General features: G+C 30.9%; 1 protein-coding gene across 2 annotated transcripts in view; it reads left to right on the top strand.

Annotated features, from left to right (window-relative positions):
• Positions 1-12607, top strand: part of LOC108766396 (caspase-1) — a 44562-nt gene extending 31955 nt beyond the window's left edge. For both annotated transcript variants that reach the window (XM_018515659.1, XM_018515661.1), the window contains exon 5: positions 12017-12607. In XM_018515659.1, the coding sequence (XP_018371161.1) occupies positions 12017-12375 (359 nt within the window). In that variant the 3' untranslated portion in view covers positions 12376-12607. The remainder of the gene's footprint in view (positions 1-12016) is intronic.
• The last annotated feature ends 6980 nt before the right edge of the window (positions 12608-19587 follow it).

A 19587-nucleotide genomic window follows, 5' to 3' on the forward strand; every position in this document is an offset into this window, starting at 1 on the left:
TTAACAAGATATTAATTACTAAAAATCGCTGAATATTGGTTTTCAATAATTTTTTACTCAAATACTATCAACTTTATAGAAAAACAGCGAAAGACAAAAATTGTTAAATTGTTAGTTTTCTTCTCATAAAGTTCTAAGAATTTTTTCAGAATTTTTTAATACCGTATATTCTCATGTTGGTAAAAATAAGAAAATGCAATATTTAAAAGTTGATAAAAAAATCTGAAAAAATTCTTAGAGTTCTATGAGAAGAAAATAAATTATTTTTGTATGTTGCAGTTTTTCTGTTAAGTTGATAGTATTTGAGTAAAAAATTATTGAAGATCACAATTTTTAGTTAATTATTGCGAAAATTGCAAAATGGTAGAAGACTTTTCGACTCAGTTTAGTCTCATATATCTTTCGGTGAATTATTGTTAGTCTCGTTGGACACCTGGTATATTTTGAACTATCATATAATGCGTGCGCGCGCGCGCGTGTGTGTGTAAATATAAGTTTATAAGAAAAAGATCAAGGTATAGAAGGGAAGTTGCATTCAATAAACCAATTGTCAATGCATAGTTCTTAATCGATGCGTGTAATCACTAGATTAAAAAAATTTGATCTTATCCAAGTTGTAAGTTCTTTCTCATTTGCTTCTACTCATAGCTACAATATAAGTGAACAAAGAATTATATTATCTAATTTCTCTTCATAAGTTACGAGAGATATTTTAAATGTCCTACTATACTCTTTCTGTACATATATCTTTATCTCATCTTCGTCTCATTTCTTTTAACAATTAATATTAGTTTTATTTGTTTCACAAGTCATAAATGTAGAAATTTGAAAGGGGGAGCAGACGATAATTCTGAGTTGCTTTATACGAACAAACAGATACCACAAGTAGCTGCTACCGCGCATAAATGCACACGTAAGCTCTATTTCAAAATAGTCCGTCCCAAGATAACACAGGGAATCTGAACAAAGGTGGTACTTCAAAACGGTGTGACGAAGAGTTATAGGAATGTCGCGCGCGGATAATCCAGTCAGGGAATATATTTTCCAACATGTTTCCCATTCGATTTACTGAAGTAAGCGTTTCCTGATATCCATTTGGAACTTTGATGATAAGGAATTATAATTACGTAAATGAGATTATCGTGATTTATATCAAGACGCAAGTTGAACAAGCTATTTATCAAGAATAGCCTGTAGATAGATCAAAGTAGCGGAGATTAATAGAGCTTCCTCCAGAATAAGAAAAAATAAACCATAGACAAAAAATTAGACAAAAAAATATATATTAATATAACTAGTATATGTTTGAAACAATTTTTATGTTCACAATGTGAAATCGCAGAAAAATGAATTGTATAAATTTATATTCTTTTTCTCTGCTAATAACAAATAAATTACGATTAATTATGCTGTTGATAACAAGTCAAGCAACCTGAAAAGATACCTGATAATTTTTTATCATTAGGTACATGTTATATATTATAGTTAGAAACAAATATGGAAGTATGGATTATATGTGCAGCATGTATATAGCACGATATAAATCTGGGTAATAAAGAGCAATTGAAAAAATAATGATGCTTACCGCTTGAGTAAAGGTAGGCAAATAATGAATGGCCTCGTATATGGTACTCGCTAATGAGGATGTTTACTCAAATTTCAAGCCTTGGGCAACCATCATTAGTACGTGTAATGCAAATATATTGAAAATATTTGGAAAAATACAAGATAAATTATACTTGTCGAACTCATACATATAAGATGATGTTCGTGTCTATAAAGTTAGAAATGAAAGCGAACAGAGATACAGTATTTTTCAATGGAGAATCAATGAGTTAGGAGGCATCATATTTCTGACAGAAAAGTAAAAAACTCCAATTTATAGATTTTAATCGGAACAAAGTCTATATTCAACATTATTAATCAAATATAAAATGTTACAAAATACAGTTTATCAAATTTTAGTCTAAAAAAAAATTGCATTCACCCTCTAAAAGAACCCATCCTCAAATCGACGCGTTTGCATTTTCTACACGTATGTATCATTCTCTATAGCATTCTCATTTGTATTTCTTATTGCGCTTTGTGTTTGTTGCAACGTCTTCCTAACGGTGCTCAAATTTCCAACGATAATTGCATTGAAACACGTTTCAGTGCCAGCTCGTACTCCGCCGAGTGGAAGATATCAAGAATTAACGAGATACTCAATTACACTAAACAATAAACAGATATAGAATACGAATTAAGCTTCTTCTTCTGGCACACGTCCGAGATTCTATAGCATCATAAGCTGCTTATTCTAAATAATGCAGGCTTTGCGAATGGTACGACCGTGTGATGTATAATCTACGCCAATTCCTCAATTACACCTCGACTCCTAACGTTTCTCTGCTCCCATGCCGACCGAAACTCATTAATGAATGTAAACCAATATTATTTGCAACTCAATACCTTCAATATGATCCAGCTGCTCTTTGAAATTTCCAATTATTATACCAATCATTGTGTGTTTGATTGCCTCGCTATATTTATAATTTCTTGCATGTATAATTTGATATAACCAGGATTTATCATATTCTTGATATAAATTCTTAAGAGTTCGTACAAAAAGAATAATGGTTTTGCTGAAATATTTATAAATTTAGCTAGATACAGATGTGAAAATAATTTTGTTGAACTATAAAAATAATTATGTAGAACGCTCATTATAGTAAAAAGAATATTAAAACTTTTTACGGCATTGGTTATTATGCTTCAATTTCCTACATAATTATTTTGATGAAAAATTATTTTGATGAAATACACTTTCCAACACTGTTTTGCAACACAAATGTAAATAATTATTTTCGATGTATTTTTGCCTGCTGAACACAAATTCATTAATAAAATATGACACGCCACAATTTTGAGAAAAATAGCCTCAAAGAGACAAAATACGATTTTTTTAAGATTTACATAACGCTATATAGCAACAGTACTAAATTTTTTTTAAATTTTATTAACTCTAAATAAAAGTATTAATTTTTAGCTTTAAAATACTTTTGTTTCGACATAATTTTTCATTTTTAAAATATATTAATTTGAAAAATAATACTTGAATAATAATAAGTGTATTATTATATATTTAATATATTACATAAAAAGATAATTGTTTTTAAATTGGTAGTATTTCGAAAACGGAAAATCAATTTAAAAACAAAATGCATTTTAAAACTAAAAATTGATACTTTCGCATGACATTGATAAAATTAAAAAACAAATTAGTATCGATACCAGTAAAGACTCCCTACCTATGAAATCGTCATTTTTTGCCTTTTTACGTTTTTTCAAAATTATAACGTGCTAATCAAATTTTGTTAACGGATTTGTGTTCAGCAGGAAAAAATATGTCGGAAATGATTACTCACACTCGTATTGTACAAAAGGGTAAGATTTTGTCGGACAATGTTATTTTTAAATCTGTATCTGCCTAAATTTCAGCAAACTCGTTCTATCCATGTATTCTTCATCATAGAAGAGCTTACACAAATCTCAGTAGAATCTCAATAATACAACCGTTTTCGGGGATTGCAACGCGTATTTTCGTGTTTAATCCAGCTGGAAATCGCTCGTTAAAGAGAGGTGTCTAAAAGCGAATTCGTTGTGCGAACATCGGCGACAACGCCCATATAATACGACGCGTATATTTTCCCGCGGTTTCCGCTCGTGTACAAACATTTGACTTGCTGTTGCTAATGGAGTGCGAGAATTTGTGTTGACAGTGGTGTATACCAACGGGGTACAACAACGTCGCTGTCTAGCGAGAACGTCAATCAGTCAACTGATAAATCGATACATGCGCTCGTATACTGTCTCGAATCGAACTGCATCTAGGATTCAACCTAAATACGATTACAATAGCTCGCGATATATCATACACTAACAGTATACAAATACATTGGAACGTTTAATGTTCTCCCGTTACTCAAGCATTTCCTTCTGTCGTCTTGAACGTTGTTCCAAAGCCTTTATTCGATAACTAAATCTAGACTTCGATAAATAATTGTAAACCTTCATCATTTAAATTAAAGAATTTACAATTACAAATTTATTTTAATATTTTAATTAAATAAATTTTTGAGTTATAACATATTACATATATAGTAAAATATAATCGAACAAAACAATGATTTTTTTTCTTAATTTGTTTTTTTGGCAATTATTATTAAAAGTTGCAAAAAGTTCTATAAATTGGACACAAAAAATAAGTAAATCTATGTAAAACAAATTCTGGACATATTTAAAATAATTTCCCAACAAAAATGTCATCACAAAAAACTGTCTATATAAAAGATGTTACATTCTGATAAATCCAAATAATCCATAAATACGCCGCAAACGTATTTATCGCGTATTTATATCCCTCGATATAAAAATAGAGAAAATATTTTTAAAAACATTTCGCATGTGTAAAACAATGTATCGGTTTATTATTGTTGTTGTAAGAAACGAGAGTGCATCGAGATGTAAATAATAACTTCTGTAATTTCTAAGATATCGATACGAAATAAATATTGACTTTTTTTAGAGCAGGAAGTTTTGTAACTGAAGTTGGATATCATCCAAGCTTGTTCAAACGACTATTTTGAAACGTTCCTGGTCGTTCGTAGCCAAGTTTCACATCGTGATACATTTTTTCGCTCCTCTTTCATCTCCGTTTACATCGATCGATGTAGAAATATTGTTCTTTCTTTCTTTATATTTTTCTCATGTACCCATTAGCCAGCAAATAAAAGTCGGAGTGTCTGTTTTAAGTCTCTTAGCCAATTCTCGAATCAACTAAAATATGTAATTAATATGACTGGATATGCAACACATCAGTAAAAATTATAAAAATATAGTATTTTTATGACTAATAAAGTCTGTAAAGTTTTCCTTGAATAAAACCTGAAAAGAGCACTGAATAAAAATAAAGATAAAACTGCAGAAAAGAGGAGCCGATGATCTTTACCTTGACATATGTTGTCAAGGTGATGATCCTGAGTGACCTCCAACAGATTTTAGGTGGCGGCCGTTAATCGTTAAAAAGTTAATAACAAAAAAGTTTAAGTAATGACTATTAAAATTGAATATCTTAACCGGACTCTTACTACAAGATATTGGAGTTAAGTCATCATTCCACTTTAAGGTTGCGCACCTCTTCCCGTGCTGATTCTTATTAGCCTTGAATCGGTATTATTGTTATTTTAAGTAATAATAACGTCTTATTTCGGCTTTATACAATACTTCGCGCTCTGTCTGGGAGCATCAGACTTTCCACGCGAAACGAGATCCACTCCATCTCTTTTCCCTGCCTATGGGGCGCACGGCTTTCCACGCGAAGCGAATTTCATCCCCTATCTAGAGGAGCACGACTTTCTATGCGAAACGAGTTCCATCCCACTTCCTCCCACTGCCAAGGGGCATCTGACTTTCCACGCAAAGTGAGTTCCAATAAAATTGAAAAATCACAACTCTTTTAAATAATTTGAAAAATTCAATTTAATAATTTTTTAAGAAGAAGTAAAGTTTAAATTTAGAAATAGTGTTGCAATAATTTACTTTTATTTAGATTAATGAATTCTTATATTCCTCGACTCTTCCTGGTTTTCCTGGATTTTCTTAAAACCATTATTTAATTCTCTGACTTTTCCCGATTTTCCCTGACCGATAACAACCCTGGCATTATAATTTAAAATATTTTCACCATATTTAAAATATTTTTATCAACTGTTCCTACAAATAAGTACGTTTTTAGGTAAAGCGTGAATTACAGTCTTTAGAACAGAAAACAATTGGAAATTAATTTTATTTTTCTTTCTTGTAAATACAAAATTATTTATTAGGAAAAAAAATGATATAAAGAAGATAACTCACACACACTTATTGTTAGTAGAGTATTAATTAAATATAATAAACTAGACAAAGAATAATTAAAATAATAAATTAAAAATATAATACCACAGCACTTTTCTTAATGATAAAATTTATGATTATTCCAAAATAATTTTAAAATAAGTAATAAATCTACAATTATCACATCTATTAATTTTATAATTATAAATTGTGTTGTTTTTGAATATATAGAACTTATATTACATTATACATATACGGTCGATGTAATTATCTCGATATGCAAGTGTAATTATTTATACAATATAAATGGTTGATATTATATAATCACACAAAATTGCATTTAATTATGTACATAAATTACAAAAAGTGCGATAGTAAATCAAAATTATAAACGCATTAAACACTTTGTTAGTAATAAATAATTTTGTATTTTTTATGAGACATATATTTTATAGAAATATTTCAATAGAAGATCGTATATATAATATATTATCACGACCCAATCTAGACTTCAAGGTCTCATTCCTTTTTTATTACAAAAAACATTTCTTTGTATGCTAAAGAGAGCTTCCTTTTATATTTTCACTTGTACTATTGGCCAAGTAGAAGATAACGCCTTAAGCACAATTCCGGAAGGAACTGCGCGATAACTCAAACTTCACAAATCTAACGGAAGCGCACTGACAATATGCGTGAGAATATCACAGAAGGTTCCGAAAGAAATATTGCAAACTCTTGACTGAGATTCGCCTAAATTTGGAACCGAATAGCGCGAACTTTGTTACGATCACAGTTCTGGTGATTTATTGCGAATGCGAGCTGCAGCGTGACAATTCGCAAAAAACGAGGAAACTAGGGGAAAAAAAAGGATACATCGAAACTCGGCAAACCAACAAATGCATTGGCAGGTTTCCGTGCGAGAATTTCACGTACCAGCAAAGCGTACCGTGCGATGTCAATTCTGCGGGATTGGATTAATGAAAAATACCCGTCGATTGTCAGCGAGATAACTCAGATAATCACAAATTGCGTCCACTGAAATTAGCACTTTGGTACCAAAGCGCTCGTATCTCGTTTATGAAAATGACATTTGCATGTGGTGTGAATTACAATTAAATATTCCTGAATAAAAGCTTCTCTTCCAGATATGATGCTATTATACATATGTGCATAAATATGATATACGCTCAAATGGAATTTAGAGAAAATTATCTTCTTATTGAATTTATAATAAAAATATTCAAAAGTTAATAATTATGCATTAATATCATGCATTTTAAAAACAAATTTTGTATAGCCGCGAGCAGTTTACTTGTATAGAAATACCGCCACAAAATTTACTTGACTACTCGCTTGACTTTACTCATCCTACCTTGCACGTCTATCGATTAAGGAGGGTAAACAGAATTATGTAATGCGAGTATATTCTCTTTACAGAATGATGTTTGCGGATACGCCTCGTCCGTCGTATTAACCGAGCCCGATAAACAGAATTTGTTGATAATAGAAACAGAAGATATGTATATTCCAGCAGATGATGGTTCACGTTGCTTTTCAAACCGCAAGCATTTTTTTTTGCACTTGCCATAATAGCGTGCTTGCAATCGAAATCAAATTCGAGTTAATATCCGCGAATTGAATGAGTTCATTAAAATGAGGCGCAGGTAAAACCCCAGTAATATCCCAACGTATTTACGCATTTCGCAATGATTATTAATGATTATTACGAACGTGCATGTACTGATTGCATAGTGGATTTATTTCAATATATTTGGAGAAATTCTGACAATAATCGCAGCAAACGAATAAATGGATTTTTCAAACCAGTCTGAGAGAATATCGGATTTCTTGCGAGGTAAAATATCAGCGACTAAATAATAGTTGCATCTAAAGTTACCTTATTTGAATCATAAGAAAAGAATACATATGTACATTTTTTTTTAAATAATAATGCAGGGAGGAAGGAGGATAATTTTTTATCTATTATATATAGGTATTTAATAAAATAAAATTTTTAGAACATATTTTTATTGACAATTCTTATTATTTATTATAATACAATTTTATACACGGAGAGAATTTTTTCTTAGAGTTTACCCTGAAAATATGGTAGTTTTGAGACAACATTGTATTTCGGAGAATTTTATGTAAATTCCTCTCATTCGTTAATAAAACTACAATAAAGTATAAAATAAGTTTGATTAATTTTACTGAAGTACATGGAAAAAATCTTTAAAATATTATATTTTACCACACTACCATATTTTCAGAGTAAATTTTAAAAGATAATACTCTACGTGTAAGTATAAAATTTTAATTAATGACCAGAAATTTTATAACCTTAAAAAGAGTACGACTGGTAACTCTAGACTCTAGATATACCGTATAATAAACGTAGCACGCTGTGGTCACGCTATTAATACCCCAAAGAAGATTACTTGTTAATGCGTGTGCGTGTATGCGTGTCGTCTCTATGCAGCAGGAAGTGGACGTATTGTTAATAATGTGGGTGGTGTGCTGAATTCGCGGATAACACCTGGCTCGATGCTAAAGGCATCATTAATATGCCATGTAGGAGATAAGCGCGTAGTTAACATACCGATGGTGATAGTAAACGTGCATTTAACACTTCGCTATGGAAATGAACGTATGGTTAATACATCATCGAGCACGTGGTATATCCAGTTAACGCTAAGATGTTCACGACACGTGATTCGTGTCACATGTGTTATTGTTGACGCTTAACGTATACGGCGCCCGAATATTCTCCGAAACTGCTAATTAATTGTAATTTACAAATTATTCCGATAGATTATCGTGTTAAACAATTCTGACAACTAATACTAATAATAAAGAAATTCAATTCTAGGCACAAATTTAATAAAGATCTTTCTCAACAATTTTTTAATATTTAATATAAAATGTTTTTAGAATTAAATTTGTAATTAAGTTTTATAAATAAAAAATCCGTCTAAAGTTAAATAAAAAATGCTACTTCGTCATCTGTAGATAATGTGTGTTAAAAGATTTTTATATTTTTAATTATTTATATTTAAAGAACAATCGCTATTTGAATTTTTGTAGAAGAATTGTCTCTATTACTGTATGCAAGATTCCTAGATAAAAACAGCTATAGTGAGAATGTGGCGCACGCTGTATACGCCATTTAAGGAGTACACGTTGTCAGAATATATCAAGAAATCGATTTCTCTTACATATTCTTGAATAGTAAGTGGATGCAAATGCAGTTTTTGCCTATTCTAACAACGTGTTTCCTGTAATATGTTTCGATCCTACAATGCAACCTTTCAAATGTAACGAATTCTACATCGCGATACTTCATGTTGCTCGTAACTGTCCAATTGTTAAGATTTATTAACGAGCGTATAGATAGTTTCTCTGTAACTTGAAAATGTCTTCGACTGAATAATCAGCGGTGAAATGTGGCTGGACCAATGTAGTATTCAGTACCTTTGCAAAGGACATATCGATCGCAACGTGTTTGAGCCAATGTCGATGATAAGGTCTCATTGCGGTAAGATCAATGGAATAGCGAAATAAGGGAACGAAATAATTGAACAGCACAGTAAAATCTGAATGTGTATACCTATAACGCGTGCGAAGTAATTCCAGATTAAACAATCGCTGGCAAATCCAATCAGTAATGTAAACGGGAAAAAGAGAATAATCTAATTTTGAACTAATAGTTATTAATGCTATTAAGATGCAAACAAATCTAAAAACAGATTAAGGAAGCAAGAGATCAGAAACTATTTACAAGAATTAACTTCAATGATTCAGGTTTATTCCATTTGAACTACGATTTGTGTTGAAACTTCGTCTGTAATTGTCTTTGTACTGTGAACGATTCTACACTACCATTGGACATTATGATTTATGTCCATTTCAATCAATTTATTTCTAAATAAACAAATCATCATGCGAGTTTGTTTTTGAGGTTTACATCGTTGTGAAGTAAGTCTTGACTTATATTTATTATAGTTCTCACTTATTACTCTATTTATTAATTTAAAGGCTTAGTTATTACTTTAGTTATATATTTAAAGGTTTTTATTCATTACTACCATCCAGCCTTGCAACTGGTGAGAACGACTCTCTAATGGAGTAGGGGTTACTGCACAACGATTGTGATCAAATTATGCCAATTTTTGTTAACATCGTAAGTTTGTCTTCAATATCATAGATCATGACGAGTCATCGCATATTTTTTGCTAAAGAAGGCTAGAATACTAGCCGAAACATGTACAAATCTCATTTTATGTAAATGTAAGATAAAGCTTTTTTTGAAGAGTATTTCGCACCGACCACTGTGCTAATTCCCAACTGCCTGTTTGTCCTTTATTTAAATTTATTTCTATTTGTGTAGATTAACTTTAATCTCAGTTTAACTCTTTTCGCTTTTTTAATTCTTAGAAAATGATGAAACAATAAATTCTTAGGAAAAGATAAAAAGTAAGTTAAATATTAAAATTAAAATTAATCTACATTTTAATAGAAATGGATATCATTTATGGATATCACTTAACTTTTAGAAAACAGGGATCTATTTTTTAAATCTTACAGCTTTTTCTTAAGTAAGATTTGTCATAATTCATTACTTCATTATATTCCTTGCCTCAAAATATGATACTATTTCAACGCCACTATAACTTTTCGTTCTATAAAGATTAATAAATATTCGTCGAATAAATAAAATATGCATACAATATAATAATTCTCTAATGACCTCAATAACTTTTTAAATAATTTTGTTACAAGTATTAAATAAATACTTTCTAAACATGTTTCGCGTATATAGTGATGTTGTTATCTCTAATCTCACATTACTTCGCTTAATCCTCAGCCCGTTAGGTGAGGTTTAAGTCTCGATGCCATCTAGATATAGAATGTACGCAGCTTTCCTAAGAAGTTTAAGTGCTCTACTAAGGTAACACCGAACTTTGTAATTTCAGGTTAAAATATATCTGTTCCGCGCAACACAATTAGCAAGGAATATGCGGTTGCTCGTATATGCGCGGAAAGTTAAGATTAATTTAAACTTATTGCCCTAGAAAGTTGCAAGTTTTTATTAGACATTGGGTTATCTCGAAGTCGTAACAAATCTGTCAACTTGGCGATGTAAATCTATATATACTGTTATATATAACAGTATATATATTGTTATATATACTGTTATATATAACAGTATATATAGGTTTACATCGGCAATTTATAGTGTCAAACTTAACTTAAGATGAGTCGCCATTGCTCCTACTAAATATATCGTTACTTTACATTAAAACAATAATTAGATCAAATATTGACAAGACGTAGTCAAATATAACCATTGCTTTGGTATAAAATAACTGTATAAAGTAGCGACTCACCTTAGGTTAAATTTGACACTATAGCTTTAATAGTTTACCTTTGCAATTTTTAACAACTTTATAAGCTTTAATAAATAATGCATTTTATTTTTACTCAAAAAATCTTTTTAAAGCAAGCGAATTATTAAGATACGAGAACTGCTCTTATCTACTTATACACTGTTAAATTTGATAGGGTCAAATTAACTCAATGTGAGTCGCCACTGCTCCTACTAAATATATCGTTATTTTTTACTAAAATGATAATTAAATTTGACACTATATAATGTTAAATTAATACTGTATAGTATCAAATATAACCATTGTTTTAGTAAAAAATAACGATATTATTGAGTAGGAGCAGTGGCGACTCACATTGAGTTAATTAGACCCTATAAAATTTAACAGTGTACATATAGGTTGTTACATTTTCGAAGGCTTCATATTTTTTTAATAATCTGAAAGAAAATCAGGTTACATATTTTAACGTCTTAGAAAAGGCAAGCACACGTTAACCATCGCGTGTACAGTTTATACTTGATATACATATCTCTAGAGTTTTATACTTATCTCCAGAGTTTTAAATTTCTACCGTGTCCCATATGCCTGCTACTATCATACGTCATGGGTCATTCGCTGGTGCATCCACCTTACTAAGAGCTCGCTTCCGATAACGTTGCGTGCATCTTGGCTGCGCAAAGTGTATCTCATTAAGTATCGGAAAGACAAATCAATCCACTACAGTCTGAGAGTAAACCGCTCGTTACGTTTTTCAGGTTTTTTCTCGTGGCGCAATCCGGACAGCGGCTCCTGGTTCATACAAGCACTCTGCGAAGAGCTGGACCTTCACGGACGTAGCCGCGATCTACTCACCATAATGACCTTCGTTAATCGCCGTGTCGCCATCGAGTATCAATCCTATGTGCCACAAAACGAGAAATTTCACGCGAAAAAGCAGATCCCGTCGATTGTTTCGATGTTGACTCGCCTTGTGTACTTTCCCGACAAACACACATCAATACCGAACAATATTGACGATGGATCAAAGGGAAAGAAAACCGAGGTTTATAAAAGAGATGCAAAAAATTTGCTCCTGAAGGAATTTTTGAACAATCCTCAAACAAAACCGACTTAATTTCAGTCAAATTGTTTTGATGTATCCAAACAGTGATTATTGATCGACACAACTCATCGAACACATTTGTTACGATTGAGTTTCGTTGTCCCATAAAGAATTTAAGAATTTAATATGTGAAAAGAAGAAAAAAGAACAAAAATAGATTGTTTATACCTACACAGAAAGAACATCTACAAAGAAAGAAAATTTTGCTAAAATATAAAGTAATGCCTGACATGCTATTTGGTTTAAATATTTATATGTATTTTTAACAAAATTAATAAAGATATTTTGGTATAGAATTGATTAGCAAAACCTGAAAATTGAATAATTAAATAGTATGATATTTCAAGCGTCACCCTAAAAATTTAGCTAGATACAGATAAAAATAATTGTTACACTATTAAAATAATTATATAGGATGTTCAAGCTGGAATGTCAAAATTTTTCGTAGTTTTTTATCGTTATAGGCTTTCAGAAAATATAAAAAAAATTTTCAATTTCATTATTATATTATCAAATAGCTTTTTAATTCAAATGTTAAAACGTTTATTTAATAAAAATTAAAATTCGATCAAAAGTGAGAAAGACAGAGTTCGAGAATAAAATTTCGTTTATGCCAAAAAAACACCTAAATTGCAAACGAACAGTTAAAATACTGATTAATTTTTATGTAACATTAATTAATTATTCGTAAATAAACTTTTCTTTTGTTTTACTTGTCAATACATTGCAATTGATATGTTGAGATATATAATAAGTATAATTAATTGCTCATTACGCGTGTGTGATCATCTTACATAATTATTTCGATAGTCCAACAAAATTATTTTCTGATCTGCATCTAGTTAAATTTTTAGATATTTTAGCAAAAGCGTCCTTGCGTGTAGCACAAAATTGTCTGTGTTTTTATTATTATTTTACTGAAAAAGAGAGAAAGCGATAAATATTTTCAAATATTTCAGATATCCATATTATAATTAAAGATTTAATTAAATATTTTTAACTACGATTATTTTATACATGATATGTAAAATATAATTTCGTTTATATCCTTTACTCGAGCGAAATACATATATCATTAAAATTTCTCATTTATATTATAATGCTATTATGAAAACAATAAAGAGAAAAAATGGTAGATTACAGAATTAGTTAAATATCTAAATAAATTTACATATTCCTCCGTCCGTTTGCATTTATAAATGAATTCCTAAACAAATTATGAAATATTATGGAAATATCACGAAATATACATTTGATAACACTCAGCAAAGTAAAATAAATCGCCAAAGCGCATTAAGCAGTACGCCCCGAATTATTGTATTATAATCAGATTTACTATATTATTCTTAATTAGTATGCTAATTATGTGCAGATTTTCATAACGCTGTAAAGGCCGTTATAACCGTCAAAAATAATGATGACTGACGTTTCTCACTATTTAAATTCGTCTCGACGTATCGATCGCAATGTATGGACAAGTAAAACAATGCAAAAAAATTTCCATTTACAAATAATAATTAGCCAATATCTTTCCTTATATAAAAATTAATTAGCATTTTAAACCTCCGTTGCAATCTTTTTTCTAGCAACAAAACACTTTCAAATTTTTTCTCTATTTTAACAAATTTCAATTTTTATTAATAAAGGTTTTAACATTTGAGTTAAAAAACTATTTAGCAATGTAATAAAGACATATAAAAGTAACCCTGAATTTTTAAACAATTTTTGAAAGCCTATAAAACAATAAAAAGAACTTGAACTTGACAATAAAGAATTGCAAACAGAAAATTAAGATTTACTTCTCACAATTGTCGTTTGATGATGTACTAATAAATAAACAATATCTTTATTTTAGACCATATATGTGAGAAACACAATCAATACTAAAAATTAAAAATGCCTATTACGGTCGAAGCTGGATCTTCGTTGCTTAAATAATTCAATCTTGAATTACTAATATGTACTATATATGTACTTGCATATATACCATATTGTAGTCTTTTTCAAACTGCGCGCCGAATTATTTTTCCGAACTAAATAAACGCAATTAAAATTACTCTAGCAATCGTGAATTAAATTGACAAGTAATTTAATAATTTGATCACCTAAATAATTAATTTGCTACCATCAAGCATCATATATTATAAAGATGTTAATTTGTTAAAACTGTTAATAAATTTATTGCGAAAAATATTACCTCGGCCAGGACTTGAACCCGAATCTCTTGTATTCTGTACGAGCGTCCTAAGCCATTAGACCAACCGAGGCTAATAAATAAAACAATATAAAAAAAATTCCATTAAAAAATAGTTAACCAATATCTTTTCTTATACAAAATTTAAATAGTTTATTTTAAGATGATAGTTAATTCAATTTACTGAAGAACGTATTCACTTAAAATTTCTCGACTCTATGGAGAAGATACACGATAGGAAAATGTCTTGAAACCCCGATCTGAATCCAATGGACGGGAATCGCTTAGTGTTTGCAGGCGAGAAATCGGTGGGAACTAATTCTGTCCTCTTAATAGGTCCCTATATATACTCGGTGAACCGACTGGGAAGATCCAGGGGTGTATTAACCGCAATGCGTGCGACTGCGATGGTATATTCAACGTCAGATTAGATACCTGCGGTCAAAGGAGTTAGACGCTATTAACCTTTGTCTTGGAAGACGCGAAGTGGAATCCACGAATTATGCCGTTAACCAGATGCTATCGCGAAATGTAATCTTCTCCGTGCCAGAGTAGATCGATCTGCGGTGATTATACAGACAGCTCGTATCCCCGGCAGAAATCTCGGAGTCGCTTAATCGCGTTGTTAAATTTTGTAACGCGGCTTTTGTGGATGGTATGACTATGTGTTATAGATGTCTTTACAGTAAGTAATGAATATAAAGGAAATAAAGGTAATAAACGATATTAACGCGCATAAATAGATCGCGTAAACGAATGTATATTCCGAATTTATTTATAAAAATTAAAATATATTTGTTTTTCTGGATTTTATTTTCAACCGAATCCGTATAATATTTCGCATCGTTTATATTTCGGAGATACGATAAAACATTTTTGAATATTACTAAAAATTGATACTGAAAGTCGATGCTACATCGTTTTATTGTAGCTCAATGAAATTCATACGTTTCGTTATATTGACTATGAATAATGCGAAAAATTATAAAATAAACCCAGCTGTTTTTTATCTTCAGTATATTTTTTCAATAAAATAGATTTACTGCTAATTGACGGTATTATAGTATAACGTATGCGAGAAAAACAGAAATAAAAATAACAAAGGAAATCGTGTTCTTTTACAGTAGAAATAATTCTGTTTATGACTCAAAACTGTAAAATAATAATGTGAAATATCATAAAAGATTATGTAACTGCTTAAAGATTACTGCTTTATGTAATGTTAGCTCGCAGAAATTATTTTTGAAAGAATTTAGAAAAAATATAAAACATACAGTACAGGCAATAGGAGTCAACGCTGGTTATTAATTAGTGCAATTCTTCTTAATACTAAAAGTGTAAACCTTCACTTTGAACGTTTCATGGTTTGAGTCTTCATCAGCAATCTTTCCCCCTAGTGCAACGGTTGAAGTATTGCATAACAAAATAATATCTCCAACGTTTTTCCTCTCAAAATTGAACCGTTAACTGTTTTGTGAGGTAAGTGACACACTCACAAAATTAGAAAGCTGAGTGGCAATAAGAACTCAAGCTAAAATTATATAAATGATTAAATTATCGTACGTATAATTTGAAAATTAATAATCACCTCACCTCACACAGTCGACGCTCCTACACAGAACAATGAATCTCTCTTATGTAACATTTTGTAACTCGTTAATATGTTAAAAAATTATCGTCAAATTTTAAAATAATAACTGCGAGAACTATATGTGTCTTGTCATTTCGACAGTCGGTTAAATAATGATTGCTAAACATAACGGTCAATTTAAAGTAAACAAACTAAAGTTTATGACATGTACTATATTACGAACAAACCTTAAAGTTTATTGAGAATCTCAATGTACGCATGATTTAAGCCAACGGTATCATGTGTAGATTTAGCCCATTGGTCTGTCGATTAATGCGCATTATCTCCGATATTAACCTTTTGTTATAATAATTCTCTACATCCAAAATCTCTACGTTTTGCCAATCAAAGTCATGATCGTTTTGCAACGTATGCTCTGTAATCACTGAATGAATGGATGTTTGACTATGGATATGCTTTTGGTGTTCAGAGAGTCTGGTTTTTAATTTTCTCCCTGTTTGTCCCACATAGGAAGCATCGCAATCACAACAATTGATCTTGTAGACTACATTCCTTTTTAATTCATTATTTAAAGAATCTTTATGAACTTTAATAAACTGATTCAACTTGTTTTTTGTTAATTTGTAATTTCTCATTATTTTTGAAAGACTTATAACGTACACCATTAATTCACTAATTTACATTTTTTCTATTCATATTATGTACTTAGTTCGTACATTTTTAATATTCAATTTTCTTCGCCAAACATAGATTTAATTACTTGTTTGAGACAGGAGATTGAAAAAGTTGCATCGTTAATCTTTTTTTTATATAATTAAACTACATATTTAATGAGAGATAAAATGTTTAGTCAGAAACTACTTAAAATTTAAAGCAATTAGTAACAGAACATTTCTCTTAACGTGGTAATAAAAATAAAGCTTTTTTGTCTTTTCTAAAATGTAAAATATTTTGATACGTCTCTCGTTCAGAATATAATCTATCACGGATCTTAAAATTATCGCTCGCAATCTGGAACTTTCGTTCGGGAGACGTACGTTCCACGTAAGAACAGTGAAGTGAAGCGCAGGCGGTAAGAAGCAGATTCAATCACTAACGCGAAAAAGGGGTTTAGCTGTCGAGAAAATTCTTCAAGTCTTGACTTTCTGGCTGGCAATTCGAACGATTGCGAATCGATCCTATTTCCTCGCTGTTAAGTGGAGCTCTCAAAGAGCGAACACTCGAAACTGTGTGGATGGCTTGTCTAAAACGCGATCGAAAGGGATTTTGGTTTGGAAGGCCCTCTTGTCTCTTTATGGAGGCTCGTGAAGTACACTGCGTCAAGTAGAAACCACTTCGTTCGACGATCGTATCGTTGATCCGATCAATATGGATGCTATACCAGAATTGCGCGCGAAGTATGTACAACTCTGTACGTGACCGATAACACCGCTTTGCACAATCCGAAACGTTCGATATTTTAAAGTTTATTCACTGCTGGACAAATACTAAGCTTCTTTTCGCGGATGTCGCGTTCCACACACAATTGCGTTCTTTCTTCCTTCCTTATGACAGCGAACTGTTGACTTTCCCTTGTCTAAAAATGCAAACAACGCCGACATATGTTTTATAAAACGCCAGTCGCTGTTTTGCTAATAAAATGATTAGCGCGGAAAACATGAAAGTTATAATATTTTACAGAAAAGATATACGTGAAAATATTTACATGTATTGTTCATTATGAAATCTCGTAACTTTTAAACATTTAAAAAGAGAACGTTCCAACTTGAATACTTTAATTCAAAACATCGTGCACTGAAAAAAAAAATTATATCAACAGCGTTAATTTAATTGAAAATAATCTTGTTCATTCAATGTAACAGTATTAATGAAACAGATAAAATGTTATTAAAAGAAGAGCACGACATATTTGTTTTATTAATAATACTTCATTAATAATTTATTAAATTAACAGTATTTTTAATTAAATAAAATAATGCTATTTTTTTCGGTGGATTATTTTTTTCGGTGTGCGTAACGAAATCTAAATAGATGAACAACACAAATGAACAAAGATGAATATATTCGAGATATGTCTTGGTGTCTAATATTTTTGTATAGACTGTTACACGTACCATACGGAAAGAATGGTTTTGCTGAAGTATCTAAAAATTTAACTAGAACACACAGAAAAAAGACTACTTTTAAACCGTAATGTACTCATATAAATACTTGCATCAAAACAAATTTAACCGAATAAATAAATATTAATCGACTATAATATCTTTGAAGTAAAATTGCAATATTTTTGCTTATATACACGGAGAGAATTTTTTCTTAGAATTTACCCTGAAAATATGACAGTCGTGGGACAACATTGTATTTCGAAGAATTTTAATATAAATCTCTCTCATTCATTAATAAAACTACAATAAAGTATAAAATAAGTTTGATCAATTTTACTAAAGTGCATGGTAAAAATCTTTAAAATATTGTATTGTACCACAATCACTATATTTTCAGGGTAAATTTTAAAAGAAAATTCTCTCCGTGTATGAGTATATTATAGTTAATTCAAGAATAGTATTTTTTTCTGTGCAAATTTGAAAATAATTTTGATAGATCATCACAATAACTGTATGTATACTTTAGCCAAACTGTTCTTTTCGTACGATTCAAGCAAACCGCACGTCGATTATTTGTCGATATTGAAACTCAATCCTGGATTGAAATAGGAGTAATATCATAAATTAAATTCACAAACAATTTAATATTATTGATCTAATGAGCATTGTTAAAATATTGTAAATTTATAACTGAAAAGATCACCTCAGCCGGAATTCAAATCTGGATCTCGCTTATTTCGACAGGCATCCTCCTCTTTCACTCAATATTACTAAATAAATGAACCTATGAATTATTAAATTACAAACGAGAAAGTAGTTTTAATCCCACCATAAATAGAAAGAATCGAAATGCGAGCTATAACGTGTGTTGAAAGTGGTAGTATTTCATCTTCGAAGCAGTTTCGACTCGACTCGTAATAAATCAGTCCTCTACAGGCGGCTGTATCATCGATATATTTTATATACTTCACGGGAAGATAAGTTACAAGATGTTGCTACACGTGCCTGCCAACGTCATAATTTTAAATCCACACAACGATAGTTAATCCACACCATTCGCGCCGCGAAAAATCAAAACTGCGATCGTGATATCGCGCCGCGTTCTTATACAGCTAATCATTCCTTTCCCGCGGCGCAATCTGCAGTATCTGCACTACATCCGACGTAATTCCGACAAAATGAAAGCAATGCACCAAGCACTTCGAGACGCCGCGCGATGTCACGCCGGTAAACTAAGGCGCCATTCGTCTTAATCCTATTTCCAAGCTTCGTGCGGGTGCGACTAGGTGTTCGCGACTGTATGCAAAATTCTATCCCGTTCGCACTCTCTCGCA

This window comes from Trachymyrmex cornetzi, unplaced genomic scaffold (genome assembly GCF_001594075.2).
Source record: "Trachymyrmex cornetzi isolate Tcor2-1 unplaced genomic scaffold, Tcor1.1 scaffold58, whole genome shotgun sequence".
NCBI lineage: Eukaryota > Metazoa > Arthropoda > Insecta > Hymenoptera > Formicidae > Trachymyrmex > Trachymyrmex cornetzi.